The sequence below is a fragment of the Beta vulgaris genome, chromosome 7, assembly GCF_026745355.1.
Source record: "Beta vulgaris subsp. vulgaris cultivar EL10 chromosome 7, EL10.2, whole genome shotgun sequence".
In the NCBI taxonomy this organism is placed as follows: domain Eukaryota; kingdom Viridiplantae; phylum Streptophyta; class Magnoliopsida; order Caryophyllales; family Amaranthaceae; genus Beta; species Beta vulgaris.
The window spans coordinates 9,120,538-9,140,733 of NC_079208.1; the positions used below are offsets into that span (position 1 = coordinate 9,120,538).

Genomic DNA, 20,196 nt, shown 5'->3' on the forward strand with positions numbered 1-20,196 from the left:
TACTAGTTTGTTCTGATACATGCAATAATCGAAGCAAAGATTAATGAACAATTGACAAAGAAAATTAACGTGGTTCAACAACAATGTGTTAGTTACGTCCACATGCAAAGGAGAAAATGTTTTATTAGGTTTAGGAGAGACTACAGATTCCAAAATTTGATTTTTCAAGCTGCAATAACCATAGCACGTATTTATATGTTAGGGTTATCAAATTGGCTTTCCTGACTAAACTACTAAACTGAATAATGAAACAAACACTAGACACACACTGTGAAGAAAGCTGTGTGGGAATTGTGACGGGAGTCGCAGTTTAGCTGCGACCTTCTCCTCTAATCTCATGAGTGCAGGCACCAGCCTGCAGGCTAGCAGTTTCTAATCACTTTTCGACCTTCTTTAGCCACGGGCGCGGATGTGTCGAGCCTCAATTGTTGTGGGCTACTGTATTACTTCTTTGCTCATCACACCACACCACACACACAACACCTTATTGCAATATTCAATACATAGTTCAACACTGATGACATAATTGTTACAAGTAATGTACCAGGTTTTCCTTGAAGAATTCCGTCGTTAAAAATATATCGAGTTAATTTTCTCTCTATGGACTTGAGTGAACTATCATATTTTCTTACTGTATAGTAGAAGTTCTTCATCATCCTTACGGCTTATTTTAAGTCAAAAGCTTATGCAAGACTAATATGGATGAAGCAAAATCAGTTACAACTCATCCTCCATTAAATATAACATTAGACAGCAAGCAACTTCAAGACCCTACAACGTATTGTACTCTAATTAGAAGCCTTCGATATCTTGGCGGTCTTACTTGACTTGATATTGCATGTTCCGTCAACAAACTTGCTCAATATATGCAACGTCCAACAGAGAATCATTGTGTGGCTCTAAAATAAAAGGTTTCTTCGCTATTTAAGTGCTACATTACATACGGGGTTGATTATGCACAAAAACTCTCTTCTTACATTAGATGCTTATTCAGCTGCCGATTGGGCATGAGATAAAGATCAATTACATATTAAATTCTGCCTATATTGTGTATCTTGAAAAAAAAAAATCCAATCTCGTAGATACACGGAAAACAACAACAAGAGCTCAGTCTAGCTTCCATGGAGGCAAAATAATATCGAGCTGTAGCAAGCGCCATAGCTGAAGTACCCTGGTTACGTAACCTTTCCTAAGAGTTTGGCGTTGGGTCTAATCAACGTCGAAGCCACGTACATTACTGCAAATCCCGTGTTCATTCGAAGATGAAACATCTTGGGTTAGACTATCACTTTGTCCTTGAAAATGTTCATGTTAGGTATAAGAGCGTAGGGAAAACGTAATAAGATCGAGAAATTAATAAGAAAAATAATGCAAGAAAAGCAATAAGGGACACACAAATTTTAACGTGAGAAAAACCCTCTAAAATGAGGTAAAAAACCCACGGACGACGAGCACCAAAATCCACCATATAAAATTATGAGAGTACAAGTACCCCAAATTAATAGGGTAAAGATAAATTACAACTCTTATAATTGTTAATTACAAACTCACAAAGGAGAAAATTAGAGTGAATAATGGAGTAGGATATTTTGTGTATATGAGGATTAAGATAGCTTTTGTGGATGGATTTTATGTAGTTTTTGGATGGATGGCCAAATGATGTACAACACCTCTATTTATAGGTGTACAATGTCGGTTAGTTTAGGAAAAAGAGGCTATTAGAATGCTATAGAATTCATCTAGCAAAAAAGCCAAGTAGCATGCTAGCTAGCATCACCTCCTAATTTTCTTCATATCATGATTTTACTAGATAATTCTTGAACAAGTGAGACTTAGTGACATATAGGTAATAAGCTTTAGAGATATGTGGGAAGTATACGGTTTGGGCCAAAGAGGAATTTGGGCTACCCAAATCAACAATCTCCACCTTGGAACAAATTACGTAGGTCACTCGTCTGAACCCCAGCGGGCCTATCAAGCATGAATTCCCACTTAGTCTAAGCAATTATCGAACTTTGTGGTAGGAAATGACTTTGTAAGCATATCTGCTGGATTATCTGAAGTGTGAACTTTTTTTACAATAATTTCACCTTCAGCAATTGTATCTCTAACATAGTGGTATTTGACTGATATGTGTTTAGTCTTGGAGTGATATGCATCATTCTTGGTGAGAAAGATAGCACTTTGGCTATCGGAGAACATTTTAGTAACACCTTGTGGAACTTCAAGATCTATAACAAGGCCTCTCAGCCATGTAGCCTCCTTTATACCTTTAGTAGCTGCAACATATTCTGATTCTGTTGTAGAGAGAGTAGCCTTAGACTGCAAAGAAGCCTTCCAACTTATTGCACTAGAACATAGAGTGAAGATATAGCTTGAAAGTGACTTTCGACGGTCAAGATCACCACCATAGTTAGAGTCAACGAACCCAACAACATCACTTAAAGATGTTAGGGTCCTATCAAAGATCAGCCCCAGATCTATGGTACCTTTTAGGTAACGGAATATCCATTTAACGGCATTCCAATGATCTTTTTTGGGGTTGTGCATATACCGGCTCACCATACTAACGACATATGCAAGATCAAGTCTAGTGCAGACCATGGCATATGTGAGACTACCAACTGCACTAGCATAAGAAATACTAGACATTTTTTTTTTCTTCCTCTGATTGTGGACAAGAAGTAGATGACAATTTAAAATGATCAGCAAGAGGAGTATAGACAAACTTACATTTATTCATGCCAAAATTATCAAGAATTTTCTTGATATAATTCTTCTGTTATAAGTATAATTTCCCGTCTTGTCGATCTCGATGTATCTCCATGCCAAGAACTTTCTTTGCTGCGCCAACATCCTTCATCTCGAACTCCTTACTGAGTTGAGACTTTAAGTTGTTGATTAGATACTTATCATAAGATGCTATCAGCATGTCATCCACGTACAACAACAAATAGACATATACTCCATCAAACTGCTGGAAATACACAGTGATCATATTGACAATGTGTGTAGCCATGTACAATTATGAAAGAGTTAAATTTCTTGTACCACTGTCTGGGAGCTTGTTGAAGGCCATATAAGGATTTCTTCAAGCGACAAACAAGGTTTTCTTTCCAGGAACAACAAATCCCTCGAGTTGCTTCATGTATATCTCAAAGCGGTTGTGACAACGAGTTGCTCTAACTCCATGTCAAACAAAGCAACTAATGCAAGAAGGACTCTAATAGAGGTATGACGTACAACAAGAGAGAACATTTCATGAAAGTCAACACCTTCTCTTTGATTGCAGCCTTTGACAACAAGGCGTGCCTTCCATCTTGCAAGTTCGACCTCGGGAATTCCTTCCTTTTGCTTGTAAATCCATCTACATGTAAGCGCCCTTCGGCCTTTAGGTAGCTATACAAGATCCCAAGTGCCATTCTTGTAGAGACTTTCAATCTTCTCATTCATAGCCACGAGCCAATTAGATGAATTTGGATCCGAGATGGCTTCAAAATAAGTAGATGGCACGACCCCAACTGGAGTTTCTTCACCTACTATGAGAGAATAGGCAACCACATATATACTCCTCTTCTGGATATCTCGTGGATCTCTTTTGTTACCTTCTTGGACGATCTCTTGCGACATTGTAATCTGGTGGTTGGTTCTGGCTAGTATCATTGGCGACTGGAACATGATCATTATCATGTGCTTCATCAATGGATTGTGAGCCTGGGGAAGAGCCAACATCAACCATATGAGAGTGACTACTTGTCTCCAACTCCACCTTCTCACCATCTTGGTCACCTGTGTTAGAATAAATAGAGGACTCCAACCCAGGGATTTTAACATAGCATTTTCATTGAAAGTAACGTGTCGACTAAGGATGACTTTCTTAGACTGAAGACACCATAATCTATAACCTTTAGATTCAGATGAATAACCAATGAAAATGCATTTCACAGCTCTGGGAGCTAATTTCCCATCATTGATATGAGCATAAGCGGTACAACCAAATACTTTAAGAGAAGAATAGTCAACGGTTGTACCTGACCATACTTCCTCTGGAATTTTGAAGTCAATAAAAGAGTGTGGAGAACAGTTGACAATTTGAGCAGCCGTGGAGACAGCTTCCGTCCACAGGTCACGGCGATGCCACAATCCAGCATTAGAGAACATACATCGAGCTCTCTCGAGAAGAATTATGTTCATACGTTCTGCTATACCATTTTGTTGAGGCTTGTCGGGTAATGTTTTGTGTCTAGCGATGCCGGCTTGTGAGCAGAACTCTTCAAATTCACCATCACAGAACTCCAAGCCTCGATCAGTCCTGAGCTTCTTGACTTTTCTGCCAGTCTGGTTCTCAACAAGAGCCTTCTAATTTTTGAAAGTAGGGAAAGCATCATTTTTCTGTCTTAAGAAATAGGTCCAGACTTACGAGAAAAGTCATCAATAATGGTCATCATATAACGTTTGCCAGAATGAGATATGACCCTTGAAGGTCCCCATAAATCAGAATGAATATAATCAAGAAATAGCTTTCGTAGTATGAGTAGCTGTAGAGAAACTTATTTTCTTCTGTTTCCCACAAACACAATGCTCACAAAATTCCAGCTTACCAGTACCAGGTGTAAGAAGACCACGATTCCTTAGGATGTCCATACATTTCTCACTCATGTGGTCAAGGCGCATATGTCACAACTGAGTGAGGTCAGAATCAGAAAGTGAGGATGAAACAGTTGTTGAACCTGCTACTGTATGTCCCTGCAAGACATACAGACTTCCATATCTACATGCTTTCATGACAATCAGGGCACGTTTAATAACCTTTAAATCTCCACCTAGAGCTAAGAATTTATAACCAAGAGACTCAAGAGGACCCAATGAAATTAAGTTGCGTTTTAACTCAGAAATATGACGAACTTTAGACAAAAGCTTGACAACGCCATCACGAGTCTTGATTCTGATTGAACCTATTACAATAGCCTTGTAGGGAGTATCATTTCCCATTAAGACTGTACCATAAGTGGTAAACGAGTTCCTATGAGGACACATATGATAGGTGCAACCAGAATCAAGAATCCATCCATGAAGACCCTTCTTTTCAGAAGTTACTAATAATGTAGAGTCACCTTCAGAGTTAGTTTCAATGAAACTAGCTTCGGCGGATTTTTGAGGTTGTTTAGATTTTTCTTCTTTCTCTTTTTTATTTTTCAACTTATAACACTCAGAAATTTCATGCCCCGACTTCTCACAATAACGACAGGTTATGTTTGATTTATGTCCCTTGATTTAGATCTAAATTTCTTTTTATGGGTGCTTCCTCTTTCTTGTGATCTCCCTCTTACATTTAAACCTCCAGCTTTATCATTAGTATGCACTTCAAGGTCAAATTTTCTTTTGAGAGTAAATTAGATTTAACATAATGAAAAGATAAAGTATTAGTATTACCATATAACATAATTTCTTTAAAGTGTTTGTAAGAGCTAGGGAGCTAAGGACACAATTAATAAAACAGCTTTATCCTCATCATCAATCTTGATTTCCAAATTTTGAAGATCAATAAGAATAGAATTAAATTTATTTAGATGAGATTGAATGGAAGTACCTTCCGCCATACAAATTGCGTATAGCCTTTCTTTGAGACGGAGTTTATTTGCGAGGCTCTTAGTCATATAGAGAGACTCCAACTTTGACCATAACCCGGTTGTGGTCTTCATAGATGGTCGCGTAACACCTCCTTGGCTAGACATAATTGGATCGCCGACACTATTTTCTCATCCATCTCTTTCCATTGTTCGTCACTCATCGTTGTCGGCTTTTTAGATTTTCCTTCTAAAGCCTTTCTTAATCCATTCTGGGAAAGAACATCCTTCATCTGGATCCTCCAGATACTAAAGCTTATCTTGCCATCAAATTTCTTGATGTCGAACTTAGTGACAGTCGACATATTGAACCATTAGCTCGGACACCACTTGTTAGGTATAAGAGCGTAGGGGAAACGTAATAAGATTGAGAAATAAATAAGAAAAATAATGCAAGATAAGCAATAAGGGACACACAAATTTTAACGTGGGAAAACCCCTCTAAAATTAGATAAAAAACCCACGGACGACGAGCACCAAATCCATTATATAAAATTATGAGAGTACAAGTACCCCAAATTAATAGGGTTAAGATAACTTACAACTCTCACAATTATTAATTACAAACTCACAAAGGCGAAATTTAGAGTGAATAGTGAAGTAGGATATTATGTGTATATGAGAATGTAGATAGCTTTTGTGGATGGCTTTTATGTAGTTTTTGGATGGATGGCCAAATGATGTGCAACACCTCTATTTATAGGTGTACAATGTCGGTTAGTTTATTTAGGAATAAGAAGATATTAGAATGCTCAAGAATTCATCTAACAAAAAAAGCCACGTAGCATGCTAGCTAGCATCACCTCCTAATTTTCTTCATATCATGATTTTACTAGATAATTCTTGAACAAGTGAGACTTAGTGACATATAGGTAGTTAGCTTTAGAGATAAGTGGGCAGTATACGGTTTGGGCCAAAGAGGAATTTGGGCCACCCAAATCAACAGTTCAATCTGGTAATCTGCGAGTGGCATAAATATCAACTAATTTTCAGTTGACATCTGCACATACTAAACCAATCCCACGCATAACATATACTACCTTAGTTTGCAAAATCGGTTATTCCTCTTGGCCGACAGTTTCAACTTTCAAGGGGGCATGATAAGGTCTTTCCTCTTCTCAATATCACAGTCAATCGTGTGCTAACATCCTTGATGCTCTTCATGATTATAGCATTGTATATTTGTATATAATCTTCTCAATATTTTTCGTTAATATTTTCCTTTATCTAGCCTTGTAATCTTTTATTAAAGGAAAATTTGTCAAAAAAAACCTTTTATGAGTTCGGTTTTGCGAAAAAGACCTCATAAAGCAGTTTTTGCGAAAACAAATCAAAGTTAATTATTTTTGCAAGATGAAACCTGAGACCATTTTCCGGTATTGACCCTTATCTTTCTAGCATTGACCCTAACAATTTCCCTTCTTCGTCCATAATCACCACCTAGCCACCACTACCAACACCAGCCGCCAGCCCCCCACCACACCAGCTCCTCTCCCTATTTTCCTCACTCATCCTTTCTCTCACTTTCCATGGTTCCCACTTTCTTCTCTCGCACCTCTCCTCCTCCTATGTGCTGCCACTTCAAATTGTGAGCCTCATCCCTTCCTAAGTACCTCATTCCTTCTTTTTATGGGGTTTTTTTTTTTTGTTTGAATCTCAAATTCGAACACTTATTTTTGGAAATTTTCACCTTAAATCTCAAAGTTTTAAACCCAATAATCGAATTTAAGGTTTGACTCTCAAAGTATCAAACCCAAATATTTGATTTTTAGTTTTAAGTTCGATATATGCTCATTTGTGGTTTTTGGTTTGATGTTGAGCAAAGGTTTTCGAGGTAGTTTTTTTTTATTTGTGGTGGTAGTGGATAGTGGGTTTCGTGGTGATAGGGGGTTCATGGTGTTATGGTCATGTGATGGTGGTGGGTTCAAATTTTCTAGGTTGCTGAGGGAGAGGATAGAGGGTAGGGGTGGTGGGGAGTTGCCGCGTGATGGGGTGGAAGGGGTTGGGGGTTGTTGGTAGAGTTGGGTGGGCTGCAGGTGGTGGGGATTGGGCTAGGGGTGAAGTGGGGGCTGCAAGGGTGGGCGGGGGCTGGCGGTAGGTGTTGGTAATGGTGGCTAGGTGGTGATTATGGAGGAAGAAGGGATATAGAGGTGGTCAATGCTGGAAAGTCAATGGTCAACATCGGAAAATGGTCTCAGGTTTCATCGTGCAAAAACAATTAACATTTTGATTTGTTTTCGCAAAAAATGCTTTTTTAAGGTTTTGAATCGCAAAACTGAACTTGTAAAAGGTTTTTTGTTGACAAAATTTCCTTTATTAAACTTATTAGTTGTACATTGTGTATACACTTAGTCTTTTATTAATAATATATCATAACTTCTTTCTAATCCTCTAAATTCTCCATGATATAAATATAATTTAATTCCTCCAAGTTTTGATAATTACATCCTTTGGAGTTTCAAGCATATCAATGCATTATTTGAAACATTAATATCTTCAATTACTCTTTTATAAATTATATATTTTGAATGTATCTATATCAAAATGAATCTAATAAAATCCTTTATTACTAAACTTTTTCCTTACCTAAAATGTGTGTATAGTGTAATGATGCAAATGGTGAAATCATAAAAAAGAAAACAAAAGAAGTATAATAAACGAATTTATGATCCGATGCAACACCATATTTGAGTAGAGCTTGACATTTTTAAGACTAAGCAGGCTTATTATACAGTATTCCATTGTACCAACTAATAATGTCATACGGCTTGAAAACTTTAAAAACAAATAGAGCTATTCAGCTATACTCCCTTATTAGCGTAATAAAGCTCTTAACACATGATCTTTCCCAAAGAGTTGGGGAGACAATTCATATAGAAAAGTTACTTTTAAGCTGATCTAACTGGAATGTGAATAATTTTGTGCTCAAATTTGGTAATCTTAGGCACAGTTATGTAGAGAACACCATTCTTAAACATGGCTGTTATCTCTTCCCTCCAAGAATTAGTAGGCAATTGAACCCTACTATCATAGGGGCTGAAAATCTTCCTCCCAAAAGCATCAATTCCACCTTCTCCTTTGATGACTAGCAAGTTATCCACAACATCCACTTCAATATTTTCAGCCGCAAGTCCCGGCATGTCGAACCACATCTTGATTTCGTGTTCATCCTCACTAGTGTTCCACGGAGTACGGACTGCAATCAATCATAGCAATATTCTAAGCATATTTTGTTCATTTTTCAGGTTGGCAATGCATCATGCAAATATATCATAGATGAACGTACTAGGAAATGAAGATGTCGTACCAAAACAACGTACATATATTTGTAAGACATCGATAATAAGTTAAACATAACTCTAATGCCCAGTTCGTTATCGTTTTTTGTTTTCAGTTTTTTTGAAAACTAAAAACCAAAAACTGAAAACCACAAAAAGTGGTTTTCACTTTTCAGTTGTCAGTTTTCAAGATCATCATATTCCCAATAAATTTAACTAATTTTTTATTAATTATAGAACATATATCATATGACTTTGAAAATCAAAAAACCAAAAAAAGAAAACAACAGTAATACCGAACGGCCCTAACTGATTAGACCCCTGCTTATTTAGATATTATAGATAACATGGACAAAAACTACCAAATGACAAGTGTAAATCGGAAAAGGTGGTGTAGAAATGGAATATTTACCGTAAGGAGAGGTTTCAATGAGGGCGACCTTTTTATGGAAGTGTTCACCAGTCACTGGGTCCATTTGCTGTCCACCTCCCTGTTGGGCTCGCACCACCAGGCCGGAAGGCCTTGAGGGTGGTTTCTTCGATGGTGCTGCCGACAACACCGAAGGCGGGCACAAACCAACTGGTAGGGGACTAGGAAAGCCCCTGCTTGACACCAGAGTTGAAGGAGAGCTTGTCAACATGTTGGTCGCCATTTCTTTTTAGTAATATATGCTGGTGATCAGACCCTACTATGAGCAAGTTTACTAAATATAGTTAATATTGCAAGTTGTGTGTATTTATTTATCATCAGTTGTTATTTATAGAGGTTGTGAACTCTTTTTGCTAGAAGAAGCCTCATTCTGTAATTGCCCTTTTTTCTTAAAGAAGCCTCATTCCCCAAATTGATGGCTGTTGATTGAATTTGAAGTAATTCAATTAGGCCTTTTCCAGATAAAAAAAAAATGTTCTTTTTTAAAAGAACACGGAACACCTATAAATGGTACAAATCCTATGTTTTAAAAATCTATTATAGGATCCTTTATATTCTATTCATTTTTCCTTTTGCTGGAATATGTTGCCTCAAGACTTTGCTTTGATTTTTAGTAAGACATCACTTGCATCTCAGTTATTCCACATTTCAGAACTGCGTATTAAAGAATTTGAATATAAGTGTGAGTGTGAGAGCAGAGTAATATTTCATGTTATCTTATTCCCATAATTTCCCCTCAAAAGGAGAATTCTTGTAATTTGTGAAAATCTAACTTATAGTTTTCATTTTTGAAGATATATACCCAATACGTTTTTATAACTACTCCCTCAATCCCACCACAAATTCTTGTCTAAAACGGATATACAATAATTTAATGTACAATGAGGGTAATTTTTACCCTAAAGGGGTCACATATGGATTTGCAGCAGATCCTATTTATTTACTGATCTGGTCCAAACCGGATCAGTAAATGATTTACTGATCCGGTCCAAAATCGGATCAATAAATGATTTACTGATGCGGTTTTCCTTCAGAATCGCATCAGTAAACTTTAAATTCATGTCATAAAATAAGTGCAGGCATGCAACCTGGATCGGGTGACAACTGGGTCGGTGGAAACCGACACTAGTGGAAAAAAGCCCATCTAATGCGGTCAAAATTGAGCTTACTGACGCGATTTTGGTTCGCATCAGATGGGTTTGCAGCAGAGATTTTACTTATTTATCGATCTGGTCCAAAACCGGATCAGTAAATGATTTACTGATCCGGTCCAAAACCGGATCAGTGAATGATTTACTGATGCGGATTTGAAGGAAAACCGCATCAGTTAATGAACCGCATCAATAAACTTTTAATTCATGTCAAATAAAAGTGCAGACCAGCTGGTTGCAGGTCTGCAGTACGCGTATGGCCAGATTGTTGTGGACTCCAAAATTATAACATATTCTACTTGGAAAGTGGAATGTAAAACAAATTCTAACATATAACCATATACTCCATCCGTTTCCTAAAGATCTTCCCACTTACTGTTCCTACAGATACCAAGGAAAATCAAGTTGTGTGGGGCATGGTGTGAGTAAAGTAGGAGAGAGAAAGGGGTTAAGATAAAAAAACAAATAAAAAGGGGTTAAAGTAGGAGAGAGAAAGGGAGTAAAATTGAATTAATAATGTAATGGTGGACCATATGATAGTGACATGAGAGGGTAAATAGGGAAATTTGTTTTGCCAAATAATGAATTAAGCAAAAGAGGGAAGATCTTTTGGAAACACCCTTAAACGGAAAGAGGGAAGATCTTTAGGAAACGGAGGGAGTATATAGAAACAATCCAAAATCATACAAAATACATAGAAACAATCCATAATTATACAAAATACATAGAAACAATCCAAAATTACAAAAAAAAAATACATAGAAAATTAACTACATATATACAGAAAATTATATAAAAACTAAACATAAATACGTACCTAGAAACAACATTTCAACATAAATATAGAAAATTATACAAATAAACAAAGATAACAAATTAACATATATAAAGAATTATCAAAATAAAGGGAAAAATAAGAGCGAAGATTATGAACGAAAAAGCGAAAATAAAAAGCGAAAAAGCGAAAATGAAGAGCGAAAAACGAAAATAAAGAGCGAAAAAGCGAAAATTAAGAGCGAAAAATTGTAAGAAAATGAAAGGCAAAAAATTCGAAACGAAAATGGCAGCCCAAAAAATCAAAATAAAAACCTACATTCAAAACCAGATCCAAAAAGTAAAACCCAAATAAAACGGAAAAACGGAAAAAATACCAATTTCTTCGATTCTTCGTCTCTTCATTTCTTCGTTTCGCTCTTCATTTCGATCCCGTTTCTTCATTCCCCATTTACGCTCTTCGTTTCTTCGTTCTTCATTTTCTTCGTTCTTCATTCATCGTTCTTGGTTTCTTCATTTGTTTGTGGGTTTTTGTTTGTGAAATGCATGATAATAGAGAGGAAAGAGGTGAGAGAAGGGATTTGATGGCATGGTGCATGAGGGAGGAGTAGAGGGGAGAGAGAGAAAAGGGATAGGAGGGAGATTAGGGTTTGACGACTGGGTTATGAGGGAGGAGAGAGAGTCTAGGTCAGGAGGAGAGGAGAGTGCGTGTTAGGGTTAGGAGTGAGGAGGCTTATAATTAGCGTGCTGGGCGTGCTAGGCCAAATTGAGCGAAAACATTACACAAATCTGATGCGGTCCACCAAACCGTATCATATTTTTAAAAAATAGCATCGGTTCATTTAATATGATGCGGTCCACAAGAGGACCACATTAGATTGTACTCCCAACTTTTCCTCCCATTTTTAATGTTGATTTTCGAATGCGGTTTTACAAACACTGAATCTATTACTAAGGCACATATAAGGTTTTGTCCACTAGTGTGGGTGAGTTTAACTAGGTCAGTGGTGGGTGAAGTTAGGTGTGGGTTAGTTTTGGGTCGGAAACAAGTTGGGTCTGGGTCGTTGCTCACGGGTGCAACTAGGCACGGGTCCGACCTGGATCGGGCCAGTTCAGGTTGGGTTACTAATTCCACGGGTTCAACTGGACACAGGTGAATGCTGGATGGAATGGGTCATCTTTCCAACTGACCACTCTTGACTCGGAACAGGTTGGTCTAGGTCGCATGTGGGTTCACCCATAGGTCGGTCCTGTTTTTGACACCTGTAATATATATGAAATAATGGACTCTCTTATTTTACTTTCGGATTCTATAAATAAAATCTTCAACTTGAGCATCACAGAAATTTCCGCGACCACCTCATGGTAGCTTAGTCTTCTTTTGCGTTGAGAAGATATCCATCAAACCTCTTAACTCGTACCGATGGCAAAGTTGACTTCCCAAAATCCCCTCATATAAATTAAAATATTTATATTAGGGAAACACTCTTCCATTTTTTGCTCATCTAATTGTATCAATTAATTATCCTTAGACTCTAAGTGCTTGTTTGGTTGACATTGTTTAATATGGGAAGTTAAAATTCTTAGGAATTGAAACTTGTTGATGTTCTTTAGTTGACAAATTCATGGAAAGTATAAATTCCTAGGAAGTTCCACTTCCCATAAAATGGACGAAATTACTTACCTAGGGGGACCTAGGTAAGTGGAAATTCCCATAAGAACTTTTATTTTCCATGAATCACCAAACAACATTTAGAAAATCCTAGGAAATATAATTAAATGGGAAAATAAACTTCCAAGAAATTCATACTTCCTACATTTAACCAAAAAAGCACTAACTATGAGTTTGTAACATATCATAACAATAATCTTAGATTTACAATAGTGATATGTTAGTGACGGGCATAATTATAAAGTGGTGGTGTAAGAAAATAGAACATTGTAAGGGTATTAGATATTAATCAAGAAAATTCTTCATATTAGTAGAAAGATCATGTAATTATAATATCTAGAGTAATCTAGGATAATATCCATGAAATATCTATGTTAGAAAAATTTAGATATCTTTCTAGAATAATGTATAATAATATATAGCCTAGGAAAAATCCTAGAAAAGTCCTAAGAGAAATCTATATGTAAAAAATTCTAGAAAAATCTAGAGGATGCACAAGTTTTCTTACCACACTTATAAATAGGTGATAATGTAAGCCTTGATAATGTATGAAAAAAACATTACAAAGTTGATGACAAAGCCTACCATTTTCTACAAACAATCTCCCCCTACTTTACCATCAAACAACAATACTCTTTGATAGAAAAAACATCTCTTAAATAAAAGTTCACCAAGTTTCCTATATTTGGTATCAGAGCCATTTAAATCCAAACCTCCACTATATTATACAAATTATCATACCCCCATAAAATTTATACACCAAACGCAAAATAAACCAACTCCCTTAAATTAAAACCAAACACCACATAAATTAAAATGACTTCTTCAAACACTTCAACCTCAACCACATTTAACTACCCCCAAGTAAATTGGGTACCTACATTTAAGGGATACAAATATCAACAATGGTCTATTCAAATGAAATTCATATTTATCTCACAAGATTTGTGGGAGGAAGTGCAAAATGGTTATGAACAACCAAATAATTTGATCCAAGAAGCTACTTGGGATGAAGCATACGAAAGCAATATAAACAAAATCGAATAAGGGACAATTATGCCATATCCTTAATATATCGGGGAGTAGATGAAACAATCCTCCCTACTATTATGACTGCTACAACGGCCAAGGAGACTTGGAGTATTCTAGAGACAAAATATAGGGGCTCCGAGAAGGTAATACTCTTTAAACTCCAATCTTTGTGGAGAGACTTTGATAATCTATTAATGACGGAAAATGAAAGAGTTTTTTTAGTTGGGTAACAAATATAATAAATCAAATCTGAACTAATGGAGATAAAATTGAAGATGCCCAAGTAATCCGAAAACATTAAGAAGTCTCCCCAAAAATTATGATCACATAGTTGTTGCCATAGAGGAGTCCAATAAAGATATATCTAAATTAAGTTTAACTGAATTAATGGGCTCCCTTCTAGCACATGAAGATAGAATGCGTAGATTTACAGAGCGGCCACTAGTAATGGAGAGAATTCTCTAATAATGGAGAAAATAAAAATAAAAATGGCTACGGTAAAAATTTCCAAAAAGGAGGGACATCATATAATCGTGGCCGGGGGAGAGGAACATATAAAAATCAAGGAACTAAAAAAATCAATCTGGCTCCTATTGTAATTTATGTAAGAAAAATGGCCATAATACACAAGATTGCTGGTATAAGTGTAAAGAATGCAAAAAACACACTCGTTTTGAAAAAGATTGTTGGTTCCGGCAAAAGGGCGATGCCAATTTTATAGAAAATAAGGAGCCCAAAGATCAATCATTTTATACATGTTTAAATGCTCACCAAGAGTCAAATGATATATGGTATATCGATAGTGGTTGTTCTAACCATATGACTGGCAATAAAAATTCATTTGTTAGTCTAGATGAAAATATAAAAACACAAATTACTCTTGGTCATGGAAGCAACCAAGAGGTTGCTGGCAAGGGGACAATAGCCGTGTAAATAAAAAATGGCTCATCAAAATTCATTTACGATGTTTTCTATGTCCCCAGGCTTGCACAAAATTTGTTAAGTATAGGCCAACTGATCCAAAGAGGCTACATGGTGAAGTTCGATGCTAATAAATGTCTCATATTTGATAGGAAAAAAGGGAAATTAATTACTACCACTCAAATAGATCCTAATAAAATATTCTCATTAAGAATGCAATTGAAGCATAATGTTGTCCTGAGTTATATAGTGGATGAGTCCACGTTGTGGCATTTAAGATTCGGACATCTAAAGTTTAACAGTTTAAAACTGTTAAAACAAAAAGAAATGGTGATTTGGCTTACACCTATAACTAATGAATGAAAAATTTATGAGAGTTGTATATATGGAAAAAATGCATAGATTGCCATTCTCTACTCCATCTTGGAGGGCCAGAGCCCTATTAGAGCTCGTTCACGCAAATATATGGGCCCCTACCAGAAATCTGTCTCTTGGCGGAAAAAGATATTTTCTATTATTTGTCGATGATTTCACTCGCATGATGTGGGTTTATATCTTGGAGCAAAAATTAGAAGCATTTTCCCACTTCATGCCATTTAAAGCCTTCACTATAAAAACAAAGTGGGCATTCTATAAAAATTGTAACAAATCATGGGGGAGAATTCACAAGTAATGAGTTCAACGACTTTTATAAAAAGCATGGAATCAAAAGAAAATTAAGTGTAAGATGCACACCTCGGCAAAATGGTGTTGCAGAGAGAAAAAATCAAACCATTGCTGAGATGGCACAAAGTATGATGCAAGGTAAAAACTTACCCAAATGTTTTTGGGCCGAAGCTGTACATACGATTATCTACATTCTCAATCGATCTCCCATGAAGGTCGTCATGGATATGACACCCTATGAAGCTTGGCATAAAAGAAAACCAAGAGTGAAGCACCTCAAAGTATTCAGGTGCATCGCATATGCCCACATCTCGAAAGAAAATCGGGAAAAACTCGATGGAAAAGGAGAAAAATATATCTTCATCGGATATAGTGACGAGTCTAAAGGATATCGTCTCTATCAACCTGAATCTAATAAGTTAATAATCTCAAGAGATATCAATTTCGATGAAGGAGCTCAATGGACGTGGACAGAAAAGGAATCTCAACCATGTGAAGGAGATTTTCTTCCACCAAGTCCAAGTGAAGATGAAGGTCCGACTCCTCCAGTAATTCAACCGTCTTCCAGCCTATCATCGCCCAGATCTCCAACAACATCCTCGAGATCTGTGAGTCCAACAACACAATGTAACTCTCATAGTCCAGCTCCAGTTTGACTATCACAAAGGGATCGAAGACCAGCAAGCTACTTGGAAGTTTTTCAGTGCAATCAAGCTATCATGGCCCTCTTCACCAGCAAACCACAAAGCTTTCAAGAAGCAGCATGCGAAGAAAAATGGATCGAAGCCATGGATGAAGAAATGAAGATGATCGAGAAGAACAAGACTTGGGAGCTTGTAGAAACCTAAGACAAAGAATGTGATTGGTCTCAGATGGGTCTATAAGGTCAAGGATAATGAAGAAGGCTCGTCTCGTCGCAAAAGGTTACTCCCAATAACTAAGGATTGACTTTAACGAGACATATGCTCCTGTTGTCCGCATGGAGACTATCATATCAATCCTTTCTCTTACTGCTCAACTTAAATTACCAGTCTTTCAATTAGATGTCAAGTCATCATTTCTAAATGGGGAGCTCGAAGAAGAAGTATGTTGAGAAACCGCAAGGATATCCCATCAAAGGCAAAGAAGACCAAGTATACCGCCTTCGTAAAGCCCTTAATGGGTTTAAGCAAGCTCCCAGGGCCTGGAATATCAAAATTTATGCCTACCTCATCCAAAATGGTCGGGTTTACCAAAAGCCCAAGTGAGCCATCACTATATATCATCCAAGGAGCTCAAGATTTTCTCATTTTGTGTCTCTATGTAGATGATCTAATCTACACATGCACGAGTTTGAAAATGATTAAAGAATTCAAGAAAGCAATGATGTCGGAGTATGAGATGATCGACCTTGAAGCCATGAAGTACTTCCTTGGCATGCAAGTCAAGCAAAGCCCAGGCAAAATATTTCTCTCACAAGAGAAATATGCCGAAGACCTACTCAAAAATTTCAACATGAATGATTGCAAGTCATTGGCTACTCCAATGGCAATTAGTGAAAAATTATCCAAGAATAATGGCAAAGAGAAAGTCGATGCTTCAATATATCGAAGTTTGGTTGGTTCCCTCATATATCTCACGAACACAAGGCCCGACATAGTACATGCAGTCATCATGGTATCAAGGTTCATGAGTGAGCCAAGTAAAGCTCACTTAGCAGCAACAAAGAGAATTCTACAATACATCAAAGGAACAAAGAGCTATGGAATCTTGTACGAAGCCGAGGATGACAACAAGCTCAAAGGCTACACAAATAACGATTGGGCTGGGAGCATCGATGAACGAAAAAGTACAAGTGGCTACGTCTTCCAGCTAGGATCCAAAGTTAAATCACGGTCATCAAAGAAGCAAGCAACAGTGGCTCTATCATCATCTGAAGCAGAATACATAGCAGCAACAAGTGCCGCATGTGAAGCATTTTGGCTTAAAAGGATTCTTGGTGATCTACAACAAATCACAGAGGAGCCAACAACAATTTATTGTGACAATATGTCGACAATTGTTGTGATAAAGAATCTAGTCTTTCCTGCCCGAACGAAGCATATCGAGTTACGACATCACTTCATCCGAGAACTAGCTGAAAAGCAAGAGATCGAGCTACAATTTTGCAAGACGGAAGAGCAGCTCGCAAACATATTCACAAAAGCAATTCCAACAGAAAAGTTCATCCAATTCAAAAGACAACTCGGAGTACAAGAATTTTCAGATTAAGGGGGAGTATTAGATATTAATGAAGAATATTCTTCATATTAGTATAAAGATCATGTAATTATAATATCTAAAGTAATCTAGAAAAATATCCATGAAAATATCTATCTTAGAAAAACCTAGGTATCTTTCTAGAATGATATATAATAATATTTAGCCTAGGGAAAATCCTAGAAAAGTCTTAAGAGAAATCTAGATGTAAAAAATCCTAGAAAAATCTAGAGGATGCACAAGTTTTCTTACCACACCTATAAATAGGTGATGGTGTAAACCTTGATAATGTATGAAAAAAACATTACAAAGCCTACCATTGTCCCACAAACAATCTCTCCCTTTACCATCAAACAACAATACTCTTTGATAAAAAAAAAAAACATCTCTTAAGCATAAAAGTTCACTACTACTTTTGCTCAAGTTTCCTACAAATGGTAAATATATAGAACAAAGGATATAATGTGGAATAAAATTAGTGATGGTGCGTGCATGCATGAAGAAGAGTTACGTTGTTCGGCTCGTAAAGTTGCCCTCTTAGCCTAAGACCCAATTCATGGTGGGAGTACTTTAAAAAGACTACATAAAATAGTTTAATAAAAAAAGTAAAATTTCTTCTAATTCTTATTAATTTCTTCCATGTAGAAAAACTAACTATTCGCTCGTGAAACTCAATCTTCCCAATAGGGATTTTACATTTGAATTTTTTTGAACTCTTCTCTAAATCTCCCCTAATTTCCCATATTGTTCAAAATTTTCATGTTATAGGTTATAATAATTGATTAGGAATTGGGAATTGATTCGGGTTACACTTTCCGAAAAATAGTTTAATAAAGCTATCTTTTGTTTGCATTACACGACACTAATATTGTTTGCACACGATTCGTATGTGACACTGCGGTGATATTGTACATATTTTTTTTTATTTTAAAAAATATAGAAGTTACCTTCACTAATAAAAATCTAGCATTGTCTTTTTGAGGGAAAAAATCTGCCAGTTACATTAGAGTTTCTTATATGAATTTCTTTGACTTTTTTGCCCTCATTAATTATCTTGAAATAAAGGGACTTAGATAAAATCAAGTGAAAATTAAAATTTTATTAAGAATTCTCATATATCTCTATTATATAAGTGAAGTGGGAGGAAGATGGTGTCCTCTCACAAAAAGTCTAATATACCCTTAATGATTTAAATTGCCATATAACATTAAATAGTCTTTTCTTCTTCCTATTTGCCATATATATATTAAATAAGTTAATAATGGAATTGAATTTCAAATTTAATTAAATATTAAATTAAGGAGAATGATTTTCTCTTCTTAAATGTGTGTAAAAAATTCTGATCAAAAATTAAATTGGCAATACAACTTGATTGAAACAATCTGTACAAAAAATAAAACTTGGATTTCATATTCAAATTATAATGATAATATTTTAAAACCTAAATGTTGATTATTATTCGGTAAACACTATTATATAAATGAAACTCTTTTAATTTAATAATATTCAATGATTGAATTTGATACACAAATACTTTTACTTTATTTGAGCACGGGCTTTCTATTTCCTTCACTTATATAATAGAGATTTGAATAATGATAAATAAATAACTAAAAAAAGCAATGAAACATTGATTTATGAAAAATGTATTGAAAAAATTAAAAATCATTAAAAATATTTTTGCTAATCAATTTTTTTGTAGCACTGATAAATAACTAATTGAGAAAAAAAAATGTTAATATGTCAGGCACGCATGAGTCCTGATAAAACCATATCAGATATGGGCTACTTTACCCATATCAGCAATATAAAATTGAAAAAGTAATGTTGTAAAAAGCTGCAAGTACAAAAATAATGTATTAAATTCAGAAAACATATTATATTCAACTTTTTGAATTTGAGAAAGGGAATAAAAGGGGAATGGAAGAAAATGGGAAAAAGTGACTTCCCCTCTCTATCTCCTCTTCTACAATTGACTTGACGACACAAGCCAGGTGAACATAACTTCTTACGTTAACTTTACGCAAATTATGGGGAGAAATAAAAACCAAAATTAAGTGGGAAATTAAGTGTTATTGAATTTCTCCTTCAAAAAAAAGTGTTGTTGAATTTTGTTAAAAATCAGGTGAACATCCAGAGCCGAAGGAATTTTGTTTTCTCGTAGACATGGTGTTCTGGTGAAGAGAAGGAGTTATGGGGAAGAAAGAGAGGATGAAGAGAGAGAGATTTGGAGAGGAAGATAGAAACTTTTAATAGAGGTTTAAAATTATAAAACAAAAAATTGAAATTGAAAATAAACCCAACAACTTTTGTCACATCACCATTTAACTTGCTGCTAACATTTACTTTTCATCAAATTTTAAAGTAATTGTAATGTTTGCTTAATCTAAGATAATCCAAATGTTGA

The 20,196-nt window shown here is 35.9% G+C and overlaps 1 protein-coding gene across 1 annotated transcript; it reads right to left on the reverse strand.

The window, feature by feature from the left end:
* Positions 1-8,255: 8,255 nt before the first annotated feature.
* LOC104908839 (small heat shock protein, chloroplastic) lies at positions 8,256-9,700 on the reverse strand. The gene is made up of 2 exons (XM_010698002.4): positions 9,318-9,700; positions 8,256-8,823 (listed from the first exon to the last, which is right to left on the reverse strand). Exons 1-2 carry the CDS (start codon positions 9,556-9,558, stop codon positions 8,516-8,518), a joined length of 549 nt encoding a protein of 182 aa, XP_010696304.2. The 5' UTR covers positions 9,559-9,700; the 3' UTR covers positions 8,256-8,515.
* Positions 9,701-20,196: the final 10,496 nt, after the last annotated feature.

Coding starts and splice junctions, on each gene's coding strand:
- LOC104908839 (XM_010698002.4), bottom strand. CDS start 9,558: ATGGCGACCAACATGTTGACAAGCTCTCCTTCAACTCTGGTGTCAAGC. Junction 8,824..9,317: donor CATTGAAACCTCTCCTTACG/GTAAATATTCCA, acceptor GATTGATTGCAG/TCCGTACTCCGTGGAACACT.